The following is a 22,474-nucleotide window of genomic DNA, read 5'->3' on the forward strand; positions in this document are numbered from 1 at the left end:
TGCTCCTCTTAAAAAAGACTCTCAGCCACCATATTTATGAAGTTGGACCTTAATGTGATATTTAAGAATTATGCCAGAGTTATTCTCTACAAAGAAGTAGTTTCTATTCTTAGCACGTTTGAAAAGGAGTACGGAGAATGTGAAACTCAGAAGAGTTGCTGAAAACATACTGCCTCTGTCAACAGAGACTAAAAAAGGCTCCACTCACTTCCATCAGCACTGGTTTGGGGGATAATGAGACAAAGGGGGATTTGGGAGTTGTGAAGGGGAGGAGAAGGGAAGAGGGGGGAGGAGGGGAGGGGAGGAGAGGAGAGAAGAGCAGCTGGCAGAGGGAAGGGACTGTTGTGAGGTTGCCCAGCTGAGGGGCAAGGAGGACAGGGCTGGGAATCCGGTTACAAAGTCCCATCCTGTTCTGCTGGGTCCTGAGGTTACAGCAGGTAGGTCTCAAGGCACAGAAGCCTGTTGGTTCTCTGAACCCTGTTAGGGAGGAGTCAGAGAACTGCCTTATGTGTGGGACACAGGACTTCCCCCAAGTAAGCTAATAACTGAATGTTAGTCCCTCTCTTAAGAATCCACATTGTTCTGTGCCTACAGACCTGCAACAAGCTTGGGAGGCAGAGTTCAATCATTCCATGGGTTGTCTGCGAAAACAATGAGCGGGAACTGAAAATAGCAGTGAAAACCAATTCAAAATGATCGAGAGTGCAGCTTGAAGGATGGGTGTTTTCAGCCATCCACTTTAAACTCCCAAGAAAAAAACATTCTGATCTATAACTCAAAGCCTGCATGGGCAGGTGGATGCAGTCAGAGGACAGAAAGGACACAAAAGTCCACGGCCAAAAATAACTTTCAGGGTCAAGACCCTGAGGCCTGGATGCATGCAGAAGGGCTGCTCTTAGAGCTTTATATTTCCCAAAGACTAAATAAGCTGTCGGTGACTGCAAAGGACCATACCAGTATGGAGGCGGGTCCACAGGCTCCATTTTAATCCACTCTTTCCTTTTCCTAAAGAGGGTTCAAGTGAACAGAAAAACACAACCTGGGAAGGTCGGGCGGCCTGTAGACAGGTCAACAGGAAGGCTTCTTCAAAGGCTTCCTTACCCATCCATTTGTCTTCTAACTCTTCTAAGTAACTTCAATCAAATGAAAATCTATTCATAGTCTTAAAAGGGTTTTCACAGAAGTGACATCTACCACTGCTATTGTTGTACAAACATTAAATATTTCCAAGTGAGCTTTCTCGAAAACATTTGCATCCCTAACATGAAAGGCCTATAACAATTTCTTTATAAAATCTCTTTACGATTTTAAAGTAAACACATTATAAATGTTAAAAGAATGCTACTAGGCCAAGAAAGAAAGGTTATAATGCTACTAGCAGGTAATATGTTTCCATTAATACTGAAACATACTTCACTGATTTCTCATATATCAAAGTATTAATTGAAAAACCATCACACATTAGCACTTTTACCTTTGTTTCCAAAAGCTTTATTAAAAAAAAAAAAAAGTCTACCTTTTGTATGGGTGACTCTTGGAAATAATTTTATAATTTACAAATGAATGAAAAATAGATACATATATCAGAATATGTATCTATGGGAAGTGGAACAGAGAAAAGGTTAGTAAAAGGATCCAGGAAAACATATAACATGTCTTTAGTTTTTTACCATTTTATGAGAATACTCCATTAAAGGAGGCTAACAAATGTATCAGTTCATTTGCTAGAAGGATTTTTAGTCTCCTGATTGCTTTTCCATTATTTCATAAGAATAATTTTTAGAATCAATGAGAGGTTTTATATACCTCCTAAATAATGTATCGCACATATGTTAAATCTATCAACATTTAGTACTTTCTTCAAAGAGCCTGTCTGATGTCTTTGAAATTCATTCAGAATATGGAGTAGTTACTTTAAAGGAAGATATGTTAAAATTAATAAAATGATACTTCGTGAAACTTTAGAGCTGTCTTTGAGAAAAGCCAACAGACTTAATTTTCAACTTTCTTCATGAAAAAATAAGACTATTGATACATTGTTATCCTACCTAACTGCAAATTCGGATTTAACTGTTTAACTGCCAACTTAAGAACACGAGATACCATTGTTTGCAATGAACAGAACAGTGAGGCAGTAAATGGACCCCCCCCCCTCCCCTAAGTGATTCAGGTCTTAATGAAAAAGGCACACCATGGTGCTGAATGTTCTCTGAGGCTGGGGCAGGTGCAATTCCCTACCGCACCAGATCCCTGAGGGCCAAATGTCTCTTGGCAGTTTTAAGATGATCATAGGTGAGGAGATGCCCACCCCAGAAAGAGCTGGACATGCCTTATTGCTGTTACCTTTCAGTCTTGGGAAAAATCACTACCACTATTCTCTGTACTTGAAGCTGTTCTATTGAGCTGTCCCCAAACTCTCTGATGTGTCAGAAAAATGATGAGTCACAGGAAAAAGCGGTGGCTTTATCTGGGTAAAATAAAATAATAAGAAAACAGGGTGGGGAGTCATTGAGTGTAACCAAGTCTTGAGTGAGTATGGTACAGTCTGGGGCCACTAGGGTCACCCATCTACTGTGTGTCAGTGGAGTCACAGGTTTGAGACAATATGTGCTCCAAGACACACAACCTGAGCCCTGTGGTCAGCCTGGACATGACAAGATGGGGGAGGGGCAGTGGGTTAAAATATCTCACAGGCCCTTCCTAATCCACCCTTGAAAACTATTGATAATTTCTATATGGATGTTCTAGGCACATAACGATAAATATCTAGAACATCAGAACAACACAGCCTGTCCTAGAAGAGTTTGGAATCCTGTCTAAGTCCTTTTGGGGGTGGGGGGGAAGGTTAAAGGGAAGTTGTCTACTGCTTTTTCAAGTCTATAGGGTATACCCATGTTCATAGCAGCACTATTCATGATAGCCAAAAAGTGGAAATAACCCAAATTCCCATTGACAGATAAATAGACAAGCAAAATGTGGTATATACATTCAAGGGAATATTATTCGGTCTTAAAAATGAAGGGAATTCTGGCACATGCTACTGCATGGATGAACTTGGAAGACATTATGCTAAGTGAAATAAACCAGACAAATACTGCATGATTCCACTTTCATGAGGTACCGAGAATAATCATATTCATGGACAGAAAGTAGAAAGGTAGTCATCAGAGGCTGAATACAGGGGAGAATGGGGAATTACTACTTAACTGGGTTTCCGTTTGGGAAGACGAAAAACTTCTGGAGATGGATGGTGGTGATGGTTACACAACAATATGAATGTACTTAACGCCACTGAACTGGTACATTTAAATATGGTTTAAACAGTCAATTTTATGTTATGTACATTTTACCACATCAAAAATAAGGGGGAAAAGTGCACTGGGAATTAAATAACATAACTAATTCTTTGTTTTGTGTCTGTTAGGAAACTCCCAGTAATTTATAAGACATTAAAAAAAAAATCACAAGAGAAGAATCTTGTCTGTATGCCATTTTCACTGTAGGACAGCATTTCTTGAAAGGTACACTTGTTTAGAAATGCTTTCAGAATCCTTCAGAGCAAACAGTAAGGTAAGCAGCCTTACGAACGTCGATTTTGGGACTGATACCACTGGTCCCGAGTACAGGGAAGCAGACGAGCACAATGCAGTTGGTGGTGGCTTTGAAGTTAGTAAGGCAGACAAGCCTTACTGTGAACGTGCTTCTGCCCTAAGCAGCGAAATGACCCTGGGGAAGTATTCTGAGTTCTGCATCTGAAAAATGGGCAAGTAACTCCACCTACCTTAAATACTGTTACATTAATTACATGAGAAAAATATATATGCATCTACACACGTGTCAGCCGTTGGTCACTAACTGGCAGCTATTATTAACAGCAGTCATCTGTGTTCACAAGTAAAACCTTTCCTGCTGGAAACCCCTATTGTTACTATAAAAAATGTTGGGAACCACTCATATGGTGACAGCTTCCCTGTGAATCATCTGTCCCAAAGGTCAGCAAACCTTGTAAAGGACCAGGCAGTAAATGTCTTAGGCTTTGCAGGCCAGGCTTTGCAGGCTTCTATCAAAAATTTTTAAACTCTGCTGTTGTAGGGCAAAAACAGCATAGACAAAATGAAAACAAGTGGGTGTTCCTATGTACCAAAAAATCTTTACATATGGTCACTGAAATCTGAATTTAATGTAACTTTTTATATGTCACAAAGAGTTATCCTACCCCCTCCACCCCCAACCATTTAAAACTGTAAAAATCATTCTTAGCTTGTGGACTACATGAGAGGACAGAGTGAGCTGGATTCGGCCCAGAGGTTCCTGTTTAACCACCCTGAGCTCTCCCATTTCGCCAGCCCCAGCACACACAACATCCTGAAGGAGTGGTCTGTCCTTCATTATTAACAAGAGATTAATTCACAGCAGACATCAAGACTTCAAAGTGCAAGCATTAGTATATGACGATGATGTTAAGGCGCTGGCAGCCTGGGACTACACCTACGCTTTGGGAAACACTGTGGAAAAGGCTCAGGGAAGCCAAAGTACAGCTGCTTGTGCTCCAACCACTCTCTTCAAGCATTCCACAAGAAATAACCCCCCTTGCTTTCCTTTCTTCTCCCTTCTCCCCCCTCAAAATACAAATAATTGATTGTGATACAGAAGGAGAGAGTTCTCCACTCCATAAACTTCTAACTTCTTCAGGTACAGAAACGGAATGTATAACTGTTGCTGGAGTGGGCATATATAACTGCTATATAAGCTAAGTGCATCATATCCCATTTCTACGATAAAACAATTGGGAAGGTATGATATGACTTGGACATGATCAGAATCCATACAATGAGTAGAGTTAGAGTTATACAGGGATTTTCCTGTATCTCAGTGAGTGTACTGCTACTAACAATCCGGCAATCGCTCCCTACACACGCGCCCTCCCACACAACTGTCATTTCAACTCCAACCACAGTGACTTTTTTTTTAAGTATTAATACCACTCTATTGAAAGCACAAGAATCTCATAGTCCAGGTGCATATTCACAGCTAGATATTTCAGCATTTTTCTGTTTTTCTCCACGAGGTTTTAATAAAAAAGAACCAAAAAACTCTTTTTTTCCTCCAGTTTTGTTGGAAATAAAATTACAAAAATCAATCACAACTGCTTTAATACCAAGAGCAGAAATTCTTGGATTCACCACCCAACAGGGTGCCCCCATGTGAACACTGATGTATAAACTTTGTATTAGGTTGGTGCAAAAGTAATTGAGGTTTAAGAGGTTAAAAATTACAAAAACCGTTATTACTTTTGCACCAACCTAATATTATTAAAAGAACAATGGAGTGAACAAGATATCTACAGAGAACTTACCCTTTTCACCCACATTCCCTCAAATGATAAACTTATATAAACGAATATTTTCCCACCTCAAAATTAAGAAGGCAAACATCATGCTTACTTTCTCTAAATGCTTTACAGTAGCCCAGGAAAGATAACAGAAAGAACAGGGCCCCCAAGAGGTCTGCACGGCCGACAACACCAGCAACCTTAAAAGAAGGGAAGAAAAAAGATTTACATTAAAAAAAATTTTTTAAAACAAATCCTAAACTCAGGAAATACTAACAATTCCTTAGAATATAATGTGTAACTACCCAAAATCCCTGTGGTCTTATCTTACAATAAGCTCTCTTATCACTTTTGGTCTAGACCTTCAGTTAACTTCTATCATTCCCAAGTGTGTGCACAAGCAATAACTAAAACGACAGTCTTTTCAGGGTAGTTTCCTGCTACACTGGTTAGATATGAAACATCGAGGGTGATTATCCATTCTGATCATGAATTGCTGGTGCATGCATGTGGCCACTCGAGGTGTCATGCAATGTGGAGAAGATTGAACAAGCTGATGAACCCAACCTGTGAAAGCCACCCCCATGAAAAAACCTCCTGAGAAGGATGCTAAGGACAAACAAAGGTTCAACAGGCCTAGAATAAGTACGCCAGTATGCCAGAGGGTTAAACAGTACTATTACTGCAGGAATGAAGCGAATATGCGATGAAAGTTCTTGAATACTCGGCCTGTAACTCACTCAATCAGGGATGCTGTAAAGTCAGCCATGCAGCGAAACGCAACAGAGCCTGACACACAGTAGGTGCTGGCTCACTGTTAGTTCCCCTCATGACTTCTGAAGAGTGCTTCCGTAAACATGAGGAGCAGAAAGGAATGGAAAAGGGACATAGCAGCTCAGGCTGAGGCAGGGATGGGCTCCACAGCAACTTGGTGAGTGAGAGAGCAGCTGGTTCTGTGGGACTCCCGCCAGGACAATGAGAGGGAAAGGAGGGGTATTTTCCAGCTGTGGCTAGCGACAGGGCCTGAGGATGGCCCGGAATCCCAAACCCTTCCAAAAGGCAAAGTAGGCGAAGCCAACCCAGAGAAGCTTATCCAAAGGGGCCTTTAGATCACGGAGGTCAGGAGGAAGAGAGAGTGAGGAATGTGGGGGTCAGAGAACAAGGCTCCTTGCAATGAGTGAAGGGGAGGGAAGTGGCTTGGATAAATACCAGGATAGGGGCGAAAACAGCCAGCCTAAACCACATCTTACCTGGGTACTTGCACTAAAATGAACTTTAAACATCATACATTTATTTTTAAAACAGTCTTCATTTGCGTAATTGGTGAAGATACATCCAAGTCTTAAGCAATGTACATTATATTGTCTGACACAAAGAAAAACAAATCTTAAAAAGTATGGCAAATGTTTTAAAGTAAAAAGAGTAGTTAGTCCTTACAATGAATTTCTGGCATTGTAATTAAAGCGATTCCATAGAAAAAAATGATAAAAGGCTGTCTCAGCAGCAAGCACTGTGTCTACCTGCTTGGGGGATGGGCACTAGTACGAAGAGACTCATGGGGAGGAAAAAAATCTGATTACAATTGTTCAACTATTTTTCTTCTCTGATATTTGCATAATACGTGTTTTCAGGGAAAGTTTTTTTTCACAAAGGCTATTTTTTCCTTACAAATAACCTGAAACACTCATGTCAGGATTTTGAAGGAGTTTCGAACAAACCTCCCCAAGATGTGCCACTTTGGACTGTGGATTATTTTAAGCTGAAGACAATCGAGACTCTGTGGGCTCAGGAGAAACTTCTGCTCCTCCCTTAACTACCTAGAATAATCTAAATTGAAAATGGTGCCCATAATGAATTATGACCAGAAGTAACTTTTTATGATCTCTCTATAGGGCAGGGCAAACTTCTAATTACTGAACATCTGCTCTTATCATCCTGCAAATTTCCCTCCTCCCCTGCAAAGCCCCACAGCATTTTAGGCATCTCACATCATTCCTTGGCTCAGGAGGCCATATATACCGCATGTGCCCTTTCTGTCTCTGAACCTCTCATGTCTGTGGGATCTCTGACTCTCTCGTGTATGTAGGGTTCCTGTACGTATATACATAATTAAATTTGGTTATTTTCTCTTGTTAATATGTCTTATGTTAATTTAATTATTAGACCAGCTTAAAGAACCTTGAAGGGTAGAGAAAAATTTCTGCCTCTCCCACAGTTTTCTGGAAAAATTACTGCAATCCCTCCAAATCCATAAAGCAGGGGTCACTGCTGATTCCCCACTGGGAACAATGTGCACAGGGGGCATAAGAAGGAATTAGAAGAATGGGAGAGGGTGCATATTTCCCCACCTAATCACTTCAGTATTAAACTCTGGGTTTGTTGGATGGGTGAAATTATTACAGAGGCTTGATCTGCCCTCTTTGATACCCGCATTCAGGCAATTCGAAGTCTTCAGCAATGCTCCGAGAAAAAGGAAAGCCTACAGTTGCACTGGTGTCCTCAGGGAACCCCTGGGGCTGCCATCCTGATTTCCAAAGAGACAAGAGGCTACGCAACCCTTTCTCTTAGCTCACCTCCCTCTTCTGGTGACTGGTCTGTTGGAGGCCTTATACATCTGCAAATACCCCAGAGCAATTTAGGGCAGCATATTTGAAAATGAGAGACATTCATACCATGTGGGGAGCAAAAACAAAAACAAACAAAAAACAAAACCTGATTACAATTATTTAATTACCACTTGGGAACTGGGAGGTTGGAAAACTAAACTATCAGGTGTGACTGACTCATCTGAGTTTGCCTGGGACTGCTCCCATTTTAAAATGGAGAAAGTCCTGTGTTCCAGAACCCCTTCAGTCTTGGGCAAAGTCGATGGCTAGTTACCCAGAAGGCTGCAAAATGTAGGTTCTTATGTGCAATGAGCAAAAACATTCTCAATGTTAATGTCAGGACACAAATCACATAAATGTTAACACAAAAAAATTTACATTAATAAAACTTGGAAGGGCCTACACTGCCACTGCTTTCCTTTCATAAATGTAAACAGAAGCAGCACAATTACTGCCCAAATCCCCAGTCCTCATCCCAGGTCAATGCTGAATTGGGGTGGGCGGTGGGGACACCGCCCAAGGCTGTCCTTACAAATCTTGGCCATGCCCACAGCCAGAGCACAGGCCTGCTTCTCTGGTACTGGCCTGGAAACCTTTGGGAACTCTCCTTCTATTTGGTTCCTTGGGTGGTCCTGCTTTTTGCTCATTTTTAAAGCTGGGTTAAGTGGGAAATACACGAGGGTGTAGCTAGGAGGAAACTGAATACTATTTGTCAAAACAATGAACGGTGAATATACAAATTACCTGTCTTAGGAATGCTAATTTTTAATGACCCATAACTTTTCCTTGCAATAGGAGTTTGAATGGCTTTCAGGGAATGGAGGTGTGGAAGAAATGAAGAAATTTCTTCAGATGTTTCCCTTTTTCCTATAGCTCGACTTCCTTTGGCTCAATCTGAAATATCTCAAATGTAGACTTTTGGGGTTAACATGTTCCCAGATTGCATTTATCTGGGGCTTTGTACACATTTCAAACTTTTCTATAAACTAACTTCTCAACATTTAAAATCAGAAATTTAGAAAAATTTCTTTGGTTAATAATTCAACCATTTAATTTTGCTTTTAATATCACACAAAATTAGATAAGGACCAAAACAGTAAACCAGTATTTTTGCCAGAGATTCCCTTATTTCTGATCCATGTGTATACTATTTCTAGGTCCCAACAGACACTGAGACCATAAAGAGAACTCACACAGAAAAAAAATTCTATTTGATCATATATATACATACATATATACATATATATAGCTTACAACAGTTCTCAGCCTGCCAATCCCTTAAGTACTCTGAATTTGCTGAAATAAAAAAATTATGATAATTTTTTAAAGCTTTACAGTAATAAGATATTCACAGAACATTATGAGCATAATTCCACAACCTTCTTAGTGCCAAAGAACAGGTAGTTTAATAAAATCAGACGCTAAAGGCAGGAATTTTGCTCAACATTTTGAAACTTAATTTCAAGATGCTCAATACAATTGGTTAATATGTAGGTATTTAAATACATATGAGATGCAGAGATCTATTGTGAAGTAATAAAGTACATGCAGCATTTTATACTAGGTACTTCACGCTCACACAATGAATGACTAAAATCAAATCTTTCCCCCCAGCAAACATGGTGATTTACATTTTCAAAGGGTTCTCACGGAGTGGGAGGTAGTGTGGTTCCTGAAAACCCCATACAGTTTGTGCCAAATATATTAAGCAGCAGCTCAATGAAATAAAGGCATGGCCCACAGGACAGCAGGTTAGGTCCCTGCGAGGAGCTGCCAAACTACCTGGGCCAAGTCTATTAAGGGGAGGAGGATAATACAGAGAGTGAAGAAGAGGAGGAGGGGGAAGGTGGGGAGAATTCATGAGAAATTCCACAGCAGGATGTAGCGACCCACTTTTCAGTTCAATTCAAATTATGCCGGCATCTCCTCTGCATAAACCTTGGACAACTGGATTTTAAGTTCTATCCTTATATCTAACCAGCTACATGACTAATCTGGGATAAGTCCTTATTTGTCCTCCAAGTCCATTTTTTCTTCTGTAAAGTGAAAATTGTAATGCTGCCCCGTCTGATCCCACAGAGTTTTTACGACAATCACGATAGTATGAGAAAGTATTTTGGAAATTATAAATCTCTCAGTTAACATAGGAAAATTGCATCAGATCCTTTGCCGAAGAAAGGTAATCTCAGCGCTTAGACCCCTAAGCCAGACAACATTCAACATTTATACCTTTACAGCGTAGCCATATAAGCAAAACAGAAAGTGTCACCAGGGATCATAGCACACTGCCATGATAAAGTCTTCACCAATATGGGACGCCTCATTTTTTCCATGAGAGAAACCTGCTGCATCTACAGTCATTTCAAATGTCTGGCAGGGCATGGCTGCGTATACTTTCTACAGCTCTAGGAGTATTTAAAGGAATCCTGATTTAGGAAATGAACTGACACATGCCCAGCTTCTCGTCCTTTCACAAGTGCAGACGCTGTGAGCAGACAATACTTACACACTCGGTGTGTACTGGATGTACGGCAAACAGCAGTGCCGCCAGCAGGGACGATCTGGGGGCCAAGTTTAACCTCCGACCTTTACTGGTGTAGTGCAGGCCACCGAACAGCACTGAGAAGACGTCCACCATGAGCACCGAGATGCCACCGTGCAGGAGGATGTTGACCATGTGGAAACTCACAGGATGGAAGCCTCCCGACAAATAATAGTTAATCCTGTAGCAAAGGAAGGGTGCTCACACCAGATGCACACAGGCACGGGAAATAAAACGCAAACCGTCCGAAGGAAAAGGCTGGTGAGTGAAAGTATCAAAAGGAGAAGAGAAAGACTTTGTGTAATTTTAGTAAAATAGCACTGAGATAAATAACGCCTGTCAAGTTAAGAAGATTGAAGAAAGGTAAGAATATAATTAACTGCAGAGGGGAGAATGGACGATAAGGGGACCTCTGTGGAGTGGGACAGAAAATACTTGGAGAGGGAAAGCAAAAGAATTTTTTAAGTGCAAACAAGGCAAGACTGCATTCCAAGAAGACATAATACATTGCTCATGGCTACCCCATAGGGATCTGGATTTAAGATAGTCATGTAACTTGCTTACCCCCCACGCCCTCCCCAAAAAAGTACTCCTTTACAGTTTGTCCACCAGCCTTCTGAACAATGAACACTTCCTCATTGTCAGGAATTCTTATTTCTGACTAGTTTTCAATTACCAGCAGTTCCAATTCATCATTTCCATGCTTCTTTGAGAGATCCATACACAAGTATTGAATGCATCCAAGAAACAGCTATGAATGGAAACTTTGTGTGGTGACTAAATCTATTTAATGCAAACAGCTCCCTAATTAATGAGGAGGTGGTGAGGTTGTTTTTAGCTTCATTTTGTTTTTGCCTATTGACTTAGTAACAGTAGGAGGACATAACTTTTTTTGTAATGAAAAAAATCATAATTTCATTAGCTGTCCTATCTTGCCTTAACTCATTGTTTCCTCAGTAACCAGCAAAGGATCCAGCCTCCAAGAACTGTACAAAATGGAACACTTCACCAATTTGCATGGCCTCTTGCACAAGCAGCCATGTCAATCTTCTCCATGGTTAGCATCTGCAGCGCCAAAGTGGCGCCTGCAATGAAGTCTCCTCTCGCACGCTCTCTCGTCCTGTGACCTAACTCCTAACAGCTGGAACTATCATGTACTGCTTGGAGCCCCTCAGAGGTGAGTGGCTTATACTTCCCTAGGAACCCCTGACTTGACTCACGGACTCTGGAAACCTTGTCACGTACAACCTGGTACATTATCATGCACAAGACTTGGGTGACCCTCCCGTACAGCCCACGCTGTCATACCTCACCTGAAAGTCAGGACGGTGAGAGGTCGGTAGGACTTGTGGCTGGTGTTGCTGGTAAGCCGACTGCCCCAGAAGTCATGATGCCACAGGTCCCCGAGGGGCGTTTCTGCTCGGAGATCCTGCAGGAACACAATCAGAGGACATTCTAGACAAAGGAGTCATGACTCCTCACCCCATATCTAAGCCCTCACCAAGTCTTCTTCTTTAAAGTTCTTCATACCTTTGTTCTCCATTTCTCCCACCAGTCCTGGGCCAAGCCACCATTATTTCTTACCTAGGACACATGCAGGCCTCCTAGAGCGTCTCCTGTACCCTCTGACATGTTTTCCACATTGATCTCTCCAAAATGCAAATCAGGCCACTCCACCCACCCCTGCTTAAAACACTGCAACAGCTCTCTCCTCTTCTAGGACAAAGCCAATGTCTTGATGTAGAATCCATAGTCTGGGGTACACTGGCTCCCACCAAACTCTGCAGGCTCACCTCTCAGACTTGGTGATCCTGCTAATGGCCTTTGTCCAGTCCCTACACAGCTCCTGCGGTCCCCCATCCCAAAGGCTTTGCATGTGCAGGTCTCCACGCAGGTGGTTATCCCTCAACTCTTCACAACTCGGCTCCTCCCGCAGTTCATATCCTGGCCATTTAGCTATGACCTTCCTGAGCTGATGCAATTCCCCTTCTGTGGGTCTTGGGGTATCTTGCATCTATCCTCATAGCGCCTGGCACACTGCTGATTTATAATCATATAACTATTTTCTGTCTGCCCCACTGGACTTGGGCTCCAAGAGGCCAGGGACACATCGGTGTTTGCTAGGAGTTTACAGAAGGTCCTCAATCTATACTGAATGAATAGATCATATAGCAAAAGGAGATCACTATTACCTTTTCTCATATCCAATACAAAAGTTAATTTACCAAAAATATCCCAGTTAAAACATAAGTGTGGATAAACATATACAAGTTTCCAATTTTTTTTATCATGAACTAAGCAAACAGTACAATTAAAGAAAAAACAACTTCCACATAATTTTTTAAAGGTAAAGATCACAAAATATTTAAAAAAAACACTATACCTTCCTTACTACTAAGGCAATTTAATTTGGTATTGTACTGCAGATGCTTAAAAATGCACTTTTTTTACATTTAAGTATGAACCTAGATTGTATAAATTGTGTCTAATAAGAAGGCAGACACGGTCCTGTAGGATAAGTAACAAAACCAAATATTAATTTTCTGTTTAAAGCATAATTAGATAGGAATATTTTAGGGACTAGAAATTATGATGTACTAAGTAAACACAGCATGGTATATCAGTCAAGACTCTTCACCACAGTAACCTAAATCAACTCTGATTAACTTAAGCAAAAGAAAGGAATGCTTAAGGGGATTGCAAGTCTCCCTGACTACCGTGGGCTGGAAAACCAGGTCCAGGGCTGTGCAGCCAGATGCACGCCCCCAAATCACACTACTGGACAAACTGCTGAGGCTGCCCGGCTGCCTCCAGGCCCCCTCTTCTTTGCATGACTAGCTCCTGACTCCACCAGGTGGGCACACCTGACAGGCGAGCCTATATCTGTGTCTGCATCCAAACTGGACAGTCGTTGCAGCTTGTAACAACGAGAAGGTGGGGAATGCCCCAAACAGAGAAAAGATGTCAAATCCTGGCTGGCCCAAGAGAATAACCAGGGTTCATGACACACAGTAGAGTTCAGTGAGTCCTAGCTACTTAAATGCTTGCTGACTCAAAGGGAAAGACTTGCGAAGAGGCAAGAGATGCAAAGTTGGTCACCTGATACTCACTTTGAGGGGGAATTTCACTTCCATTGGGTATCAGCCTCAGAGGCCTTGAGCATATCAACCCCCTCTATGAGTTGGTTAGATATTTCCTGAAAGTTCTGTAATCCATCTACCAACTGAGTTTACTCAGTTACAAAATTGGAAGTCCATCTTCTTTTGCACTGTCCCAGGAGTTCTGTTTAGTTGTGAAGGGGTTGGGTAGACGATCTTTCCCTCCATTTGAGCAGAAAATGAACACCAAAGTTCTAAATATTTGATTAGGTGTAGCCTACACAGAGCAGCGCATGCTACAGGAAGAAAGGTCAATCTTTCCTCATAAAGATTTATGGAAAAGACGTGTTTTGTCTGAAATTCCTGATAACTCCACTGTCTCAAAGAAAATCATCATCTCAATGAAAGCAGGCAACTCAACACTACAAGGAAGCATCTGGAAAACAGTCCTGAACACCAATAAAACCCAGTAACAGCCTGTTTCACATTACTGTAGGCATGGTGCCAACGAAGGAAGGAGCGCCTTTCATTAAAGAGGAAAGAAAAAAGGGAGGGCTAGTGAGTTAACACAGGGGCAGTGTGAGGCTCTGCAAAACGCTGCCAAGACAATGCACAGCAGAGCCACGACAGGGCTTCCTCTGCCTCACCCCACACCGAAGGAAAGAGAATGATCCCCACACTAGGGCACCCGCACATCCAGTGGAGCTCATGCTTTGCCCTGCCTTGCTCACCAAAGTTCTTCCACATAGGTTCTGAGTTCACACTTTATATACCGTCATTAATAAAAGCAGAAGAGTCAAGAAACGCTCAATAAAATCATGATATTTAAAAAATAAAGTCATATCCTCCAATACTTGTTAGGAAAGCAATTCTGGAGCTATGAAGCCACGGATGTGACATAGTTGCTTTGAGCTACAAACTTCTTTTTCTCTTAGGCAGTTTTAAAAAGAACTGAAACAGAAACAGCTGCAACAATTGCTGGGTGAACTTGAATTACAAGGGAAGAACTTGAACGAAAAACAAGCATCAATAATGCTGTAGTTTGTGCCATCAAAATGGAGAAAATCAATCGCAATGTATTACAAATAAAATATCTGCAAGTCATTTCCCCCCTCCCCCTTCCCCACACTGAAAAAATGTTTGTCACATACAGAATTTTTTCCAACATTTTCATTATGAAAATGACGTTTTTCCTCATTTGGTAGAATCCATGACTTCAAAAATTTAAGAGCATTCAACAGTGTTACAAAGAGTTCCTACAGTTGCATTGCTAGAGAGAATGACAAGGAGAATGAGAGAGAGAGGTGGAGAGAGAGAGAGAGAGAGAGAGAGAGAGAGAGAGAGAGAGAGAAAGTATATTCCTTCAAACCTTCAAACTCTCTTTACTGGTTAAGGCACACACATAAAATATCTGCTGAGTAACTACATTGTCACCAAGTAACTACATTGTCACCTGTGTTATTTCCACGTTCTTTCTCCTCTGGGCCTTCCCTCTCTCCATGAATCTGTTTCTGATTTTCTTTTAGCTCCCTTAAATCTTTTTCTTCCCTTTCCACAAACCTATTTCTTCTTCCTATCTCTAGTTAGTGAGTGAAAGAGAGTATCACTTTCCCTACACCAATATAGCAAGCTCCCACTGATAGGGCAAAACTGGCTGGGAAATTGCAAATTCAGCACATTTGCGTCTCCGAACATGAAATGGCAGGAACTGCCTTATCCATGGGCAGCACGCTCCCTGTCCTCTAGCAGCTGTCATCAGACTGTCATGACGCTATCAACGAAGGACAAAGAAGCAGCCAGCTTGCTGCCTGCTGCTGAGGACGTAACTTTTGGTGGGTGATCAGACTCTTCCATCATTGCAGCAAATGCATAATTTTTTTTTCTTTTTTTGGAGCGGGGGGTGGAATAGTTCTGGCCCATAGTTCTGGAAATTTGTCACAAAACCTGAAATACTTAGTCTAAGATTACAACGCCCTGGTCATGTAATCTTAGAATGACAGTCTCTCTGATACAGGTGTGGACTGGGGCCTCACATAGGGAGGGTAAAGCCAGAGGTTAGGTAGCGGTTGGAGACCCTGCTGTCAGCAAGAAAAGGAGCCCTACATCAAGATGCTATCTCTATCTAAGAGAGACGGAAGTGATGGAAGGAGGACTCTGGGTGGTGAACACACAATGTGATATATACATGATGTATCACAGAATTGTACACCTGAAACCTATGTAACTTTACTAACCATTGTCACCCAGATAAACTTTAATTTTAAAAAGAAAAAAAAAGTAAAACAGATGGAAAATCTAGAGCATTATTGGGGTCCAGGAAAATGTTTAACCTAAGTTTAACAGAAAATAATTATTCAACACAAACTAAGACTATTATTGAGACATAGGCAAGTGGTGAACATAAGTTTATCAGGAATTAATTTAGATACAAACCTTATTGTTAATAATAGCTTCAGAGTCATCAAAGACAAAATCTCCATCATAGCTACGTGCGAAACATACAAGGGAAACAAATCCCACTACTAACTTAGCCCAGAAAGGAGGAAGAACAGAAGATGGAATGATGTCATCCAAACTGGCCTCCAACTCGGCCATTTTGAAAACTGCAGGCTGTCAGCCTCTGGCTGCAGCATTATGCTGGTTAGAAATCTGTAAGAAAATAACATGACAGAAATACTCATCAGTGCATTGTTAGGAATGTTTCTCCAGTGTACATATTTACCTTAAATGAATAAGAGTTAGACAGTCATTTTTTTTTTTTTTTAAGATTTTATTGGGGAAGGGAAACAGGACTTTATTAGGGAACAGTCTGTATTTCCAGGACTTTTTTCCAAGTCAAGTTGTTGTCCTTTCAATCTTAGTTGTGGAGGGTGCCATTCAGCTTCAAGTTGTTGTCCTTTCAGTCTTAGTTGTGGAGGATGCAGCTCAGCTCCAGGTCCAGTTGCCATTGCTACTTGCAGAGGGCACAGCCCACCATCCCTTGCGGGAGTCGAACCGGCAACCTTGTGGTTGAGAGGACATGCTCCAACCAACTGAGCCATCCGGGATCTCAGCGGCAGCTCAGCTCAAGGTGCTGTGTTCAATCTTAGTTGCAGGGGGCGGAGCCCACCATCCCTTGCGGGACTCGAGGAGTTGAACCAGCAATCTTGTGGTTGAGAGCCCACTGGCCCAGGTGGGAATCGAACCGGCAGCCTTTGGAGTTAGGAGCATGGAGCTCTAACCGCCTGAGCCACCGGGCCGGCCCTAGACAGTCATTTTTGCTGCAATCTGAGAGCATGTGCTCTCAAAAACTTGAAGCTGTGGTTTTCCAACTCTAGTGGGCAGAAAAGTGACCTGGAACACAAACTGATTCTCCTGGGCCCAACTGCAACCTACCACGTTGGAAACCCTTGGTTTTCTGATGCTGAACTGTCCTTGAGAAATACTGATTTAACGGATTCCTATATTCATCAACCCCATAAAGGAAATCAACTTTTATAGTTCTGGAACCAGTTTACAAAGTTAAAAAAAAAAAAGTTACCATCTTAATCCAATCAAAGAAAAATCAAGAAATATTCACTGCGGGGTCTTAGCACCTTGTATGTGGGGGCGGGGTATGCAACATGAATCTGACTCTGAGAACTCAAAACACTCATGCCGGTTAGATGAAAATCTGGGAGAGAGTTTCATAGAGATGATGAGGCAAGGCATGTGATCGATGCCTGTTCAGTGGTTCACACACAGACAGTAAACAGAGGATGGAGAGAATGTTGTAGACTCATTGATTTGGGAAAATATCTTATTCCAGAAAGGGCTGAGCTGTATCTGAAAGAATAGAGACTATTCTAGGTGAGGCTATGACCTTCAATATTGGTGAGAGAATCAAGTTAAAAATTTACACTTTTTTTTTAACTTTTCTTTCAAACAGGCAAAATATTAAAGCCAGAAATGTGTGCCTCTCAGCCATGCGTTTTATGTAGTTCTGTGGCCTTGCGTGTGTTACCTATCCTCTCAGAGTCCACTTCCTGTACTACTATGCAAAGCATAACTTCTCAGCAATGAGAGCTGCCTAAGAGCTTCCTGGCTTGGAATTCGCCCAAAGAAATAACAAACTACCTCCCCAAATCACCTTTTATCTGTCCCCATTCCCACCACATCCTCAATAGGTGCTTTCTTTGGATTTACCAGGATTATGTTCGGGTCAACTCCTCAGGTTCCAATCCTATGTTCCTTTGGACAAGTTACTTAACCTCGCTAGGCCTCAGTTTCCTCACCTCGAAAGAGGCGATAACTGTGCTGACCTCACATGGTTGTCAGGAGGGTTAAACAACATATCCGACTAAAGTGCTTAGAAAGACTGCCTGGCTTTAATGAATGCCCAGGGGACGTTAGCTTTAGTACAAGTACTTTCTTCAAGGAGGGTGAAAGCACAGGCACAGAGCTATTTTCTTTTGAAAATCCCCTTTAGTATTTGGTTTGTTGGTGCTGAGGCTCTTGTCTTCCTGAGTAAGGGACCTGCCCCCATTCCTTTCATGCTGAGATGGAGGACGATCCCAAGCCCCTTGATTGGCAAGGCAGTTTAGACAAATATTTGCTTCTAGGTCGCTCAGGGAATACCCCAGATTATGGAATCAATAAGTCAGCCAAATAGGCCATCTGAGGTCACAAGCATCCTTGCAATAGGCTTCTCTAGCTGAGTGAATGCGGAGACAGATCCAACAGTCACACTGTCCCTTTCCAGGTGCTGGAAAGAGATCCAGATTTTCAATCGAGAGAGGAAAGGCTCTGCAACTTTCACTGCTGGTCCTTTGAGCTTCTCCACCAGATGTAACTCATGCTCTCAGCAAGTGCTTGGGGGGGCGGGGGGGGGGGGCGAGTAATGGGGGAAGGGGAATTCCAGCTACCTGCTGCCTTTTTTTCTTTTCCAGTGTAAGGACAAATCATTGGTTAAATGCAAATTACAGCTACAAACACAAAATAGGTCACCATGCAGGCCCCAACTACTATGTCTACATTTCAGCTAAATTACTCCTGCTACTTAAAATAAATAAGACTTAATAGTTAGGAAGACACCATGACTTAACATGGAAGGAATAAAAAAGTGTTCTTTGGTTTAAAAAGTTAATGTGGAGGAAAGCAAATATTGTATACCAGTTTTAAATGCACAGCAGAGTGAACGCGATACATGGTCTTGATGTTATCTGCTTTAGGCCCAAATATTTGAGCATTATTTCACAAATGGTTGTCATGAGGTTCAAGTGACCTTACAGGAAGAATATTGAACCAGGAAATAATTTGTGCTTCTGAAATTAGTTGTCAGGCCTCACTGTCATTTCAGATTGTCTGTAACACAGACTAATCATTTTCATACTCAGGCAACAGTTGAGATATATGGAAGGCTGACTGTGGACCCCAGCATCTGGGGTGCCCTGCTGGGCCAGGCCTGGATGCCTGTGGCGTCAATAGAAAGGTTGAGTCAATCTCAGGACGATCCCCTTCCTCTTCTGCAGGGCCTTCAGAGAACATAGTCTTACCCTGTTCCTGCCCTCCACATTATTTCTCCATTCTGGTTGGTTCCCCTTCTCGTAGCAGTTTCCCTCCCTTAGTATCCAAGGTTCCCACGTCTTTGCTGCCTCTGAAAATACTCACAGATACCGTTTTCGTTTAAGGCATTATGGTTAATGTGTATAGTGAATAGTTCAGAAAAATACTGCGGATTAGCAAGTGCAACGAAAGCTACTACAGCATGTTCGGAACCCATACAAAGTTCTCAAAGACCAGTGATTAAGAGCACGGGCTCTGAAGCAGACAGATTTGGACTTGCTACTTGCATGATCTTGAGCTACTCAGTCTTTCTAAGGATCAATTCCACATCGGCACAACAGGGTACCACTACTTACTTCAGGGGGTTGTGGTAAGGATTAAAGGAGAAAATATATGGAAATAATTTAGTTCTGGTTATTGTTGCTATTTGGAGAAATTAGTTCCTGATGCCTAGTAGTCCCTGACTTTCTGTCTTGGAATCCCCGTTGTTGCCCATCAATTGTCTACTCCTGTAGATTGCTTACCAAGGCCAGCAGTAGCCCATCAGGTGATCTGATGCCAGTGAGAAAAAGGTGCCCTTCTTTTGGGCAGACCCAAGGCATTGCTTCCCTGGCCAGGTGTCTGTGTGTCCTGCAGAAACTTCACAGCCACATATACTGATCCTGTTCCCAACTCTGCTTCCCCCTATGGTAAATGGCCTTTGTTCTTCAGTGATCGGAGCCAGGCTCAGCAGTCAGGTAAAAACATCCTGCCCACATGAGGTGGTACAGATAGGGGGACCATTCCCCTCCCTTTTTTTTCCTTTTTATTTTTGCACCCGGGTCATGAAATAGGAAGGGACACGTTCCATTTTTCTTCTGATGGGCCCTTGGCTGCATTGCCCTGTTCCTTGTCTCCAGGTGATGTCCTACCTGGGAGCCCTGGCTCTTGGATGTAGCTGGTAAGTTTTTTACATGGAGTGAGAAGAAGGAAGCCCCACTGTGGCCTCAGCCTCAGTTCAGTCCAAGCAGTGCTCTAACCAGTTTTACCAGGGATAAAGTTGGTGCTCTGATGCCTATCTGACATCTGTGCCCATTTCACACTGTGTTCAGAATTAAGCAGCCCTACTAGCAGCTGAATTTGGAACAAAGCAGAAGTCTCTTTATTCTCAACTTCTCCAACTTCTCATACCAGGCCTCTATTTTCAGGGGGTTAAAACAAATGAATCAATCATCAATGAAAAGGTCAAAAAGACCTGAAACAGGGCAGCCACTCTGCTCCCAAAAACAAATATTACTGAGCTGTGAATGCTGGGGACCCAGTGACTGCTGAGACAGCAGCCTGGACTGCAGGAAACAGAATGGCAGATCAAACCTAAAAAATGAGCAAGCCTGGAAAAATGAGCAGCACCCACCTACGACAGAAAATGCTTCCACATGCACTCAAAGGCCTGCTGGCCTCGGGCTGGCCTTTCTACCTCATCAGTAACAATCCTTCCACACGCCAGCTGCCCTCTTGCCAGGCTGCAATGAAACAGAGCCTCTGGATATCAGATTAAAGAACTCGATCGTTTCTGACCCAGTATCTGGAGACCTGACCTGACTGCTCCTCCCTTGGAGCCCTCATGGCAAGAGAGACGGTCACCTCAACCTCCCCCCAACCACATAGCGCTGAACAAAATGCTAAAGTGCTATCTTTCTCCAGTGATCGCCTTCCCGTTTTTCAATTCAGTGACACATGAGGCCCATGCCTGCCTATAGCAAGAATGACTGCGTGTGGTTACACATTCACAGTTCCACTGTCCCAGAAAGTTTCCAGCTTGCCAGTAGCTTGTAGCCATTTTCCCGTGGAAGTCGGTCTGCTTTACTTTACCCGATCTCCACCTGGGGCACGCCAGACGCGGTCGGGACCGCAGAAAGGAGGGAAAGGGAGGGTACCCAGGAAGTAGTCACTGCAATGGTTTCTCAAGGAATTCTCCCCGTTCATCTGCTCTCCCAGGGAAAGAGCAGAGTAGGATGATCCACAACGTGCTGGCTAGATCTTTCCTCTAACTCCTCCCTTCTTTTGTGTGTGGTTAAAAAAAAAAAAGAAAGAAACAGACACAGCCCACAGTCACAACATCAACAAGACCAGAAGCCCGCGGAGTTCACAGGAGGTGGAGCGGCTGTTGCTCGGCTTCCCCAAACTCCAAGCCTGCGAAAGGGGAAGTGGCGGCTGGGTGACTCCCCGGTGCCCCGTCGGGTGCACGCGGCTCTCCTGCCGCTCAGCTCGGCAGCCAGCGTGGAATAGCTGTCACTCGCTGCTCTGCAGGGGAGCCGCCTTTAACCCAGGGCAGACGGCCAAGCGGCCCGGCTGCGCCCAGCCACCGCCCGCGCCACAGACAGCTGGCGGCCAGGCGCAGGGTGGCGCGGGGCCCCGAGGCCAGGTGTAGTAGGCGCCCGGTGCGGAGCAGGCAGGGTGATCACTGCCCGGGATTGAGGGAGCGCAGGAGCCGCAGCCCAGTGTGCGGACAGGGGGAGCACGCACCCTCCGCAACGCGCCCTTTGTCCCGCGTGCTGCTTACACCGGGGCGCCCGGGGCCCGCGTCTCCCGTGACCTCGGCCCCAGCCGCAACCCGAGTCCCGGAGCCAACTCCTCCAGCCTCGCCGCCGCCGGGCCCGGGTCAGCCCGCGGAGCTGGGGGTGCGGCAGCAGCGGGGACCCAGCGTCCACTCAGCGCCCAACTCTGCTCGCCCCGCAGCGTGCTCCGCCCAGCTCGGCCCTGCAGGGGCCGCCCCGCGCGTTACCTGCAAGGAGCCCGAGCGGCAGCAGCATCTCCCTCCCAGGCGCGAAAACTCCCGCGGCTCTGGTCGCCCGCCCGGAGCTGGGCAGGGGGAGGGGCCGCCCGCGCCGCACCCCCCGCCCCCCGTCGCGCCCCCTCCAGCGCCGCGCACGGCCCTCACCGCCCGCAGCTCCCCAAGCTTGCGGGCGGTCACTCTCACACTCCCGCCTCGGCCCGCCCTCTCCTCGCGCCCATTGGCTGTTTCTGCCGTCACTTTCAGCTGCAGCTGGTCCCTCTTCAACCCATTGGCGGATGCGTCGGTGACGTCAGGACAGAGTTCTAGTCCGCGGCGAAGGAGCCGCAGAGACAGACTCCGCGATAGAGGAGTCCGGGCGGGGCCGGGACGGGACGGGAAGGGGCGGTCCCAGCCTGGCCGGGTGAGGCGGGCTGCGGGATCCAGACCTCGAGGGTCTCTGCGGGCCACCGCAGCCCCGTCCTTTCTCTTGTTTTCCGCCGGCGCAGGGCCTTTCCCTACCTGTCTAGCGCTTCTTGCGCTGTCTATGGCGTTCCGTGGACGGGCTGCAGCCGCCCTGCAGGAACAGGAGCTGGATCGGAACAACCAGAACTCTAGACT

The 22,474-nt window shown here is 44.1% G+C and overlaps 1 protein-coding gene across 2 annotated transcripts in view; it reads right to left on the bottom strand.

Annotated features, from left to right (window-relative positions):
• Nucleotides 1-22,005, bottom strand: part of TMTC4 (transmembrane O-mannosyltransferase targeting cadherins 4) — a 57,992-nt gene extending 35,987 nt beyond the window's left edge. For both annotated transcript variants that reach the window (XM_019754228.2, XM_019754227.2), the window contains exons 1-5: nt 21,866-22,005; nt 16,012-16,227; nt 11,794-11,909; nt 10,445-10,661; nt 5,445-5,532 (exon numbers count right to left, since the gene is read on the bottom strand). In XM_019754228.2, coding sequence (XP_019609787.1) covers nt 5,445-5,532; nt 10,445-10,661; nt 11,794-11,909; nt 16,012-16,173 — 583 coding nt within the window. In that variant the 5' untranslated portion in view covers nt 16,174-16,227; nt 21,866-22,005. The remainder of the gene's footprint in view (nt 1-5,444; nt 5,533-10,444; nt 10,662-11,793; nt 11,910-16,011; nt 16,228-21,865) is intronic.
• Between the last annotated feature and the right edge of the window lie 469 nt (nt 22,006-22,474).

Source organism: Rhinolophus sinicus, linkage group LG04, assembly GCF_036562045.2.
Source record: "Rhinolophus sinicus isolate RSC01 linkage group LG04, ASM3656204v1, whole genome shotgun sequence".
NCBI lineage: Eukaryota > Metazoa > Chordata > Mammalia > Chiroptera > Rhinolophidae > Rhinolophus > Rhinolophus sinicus.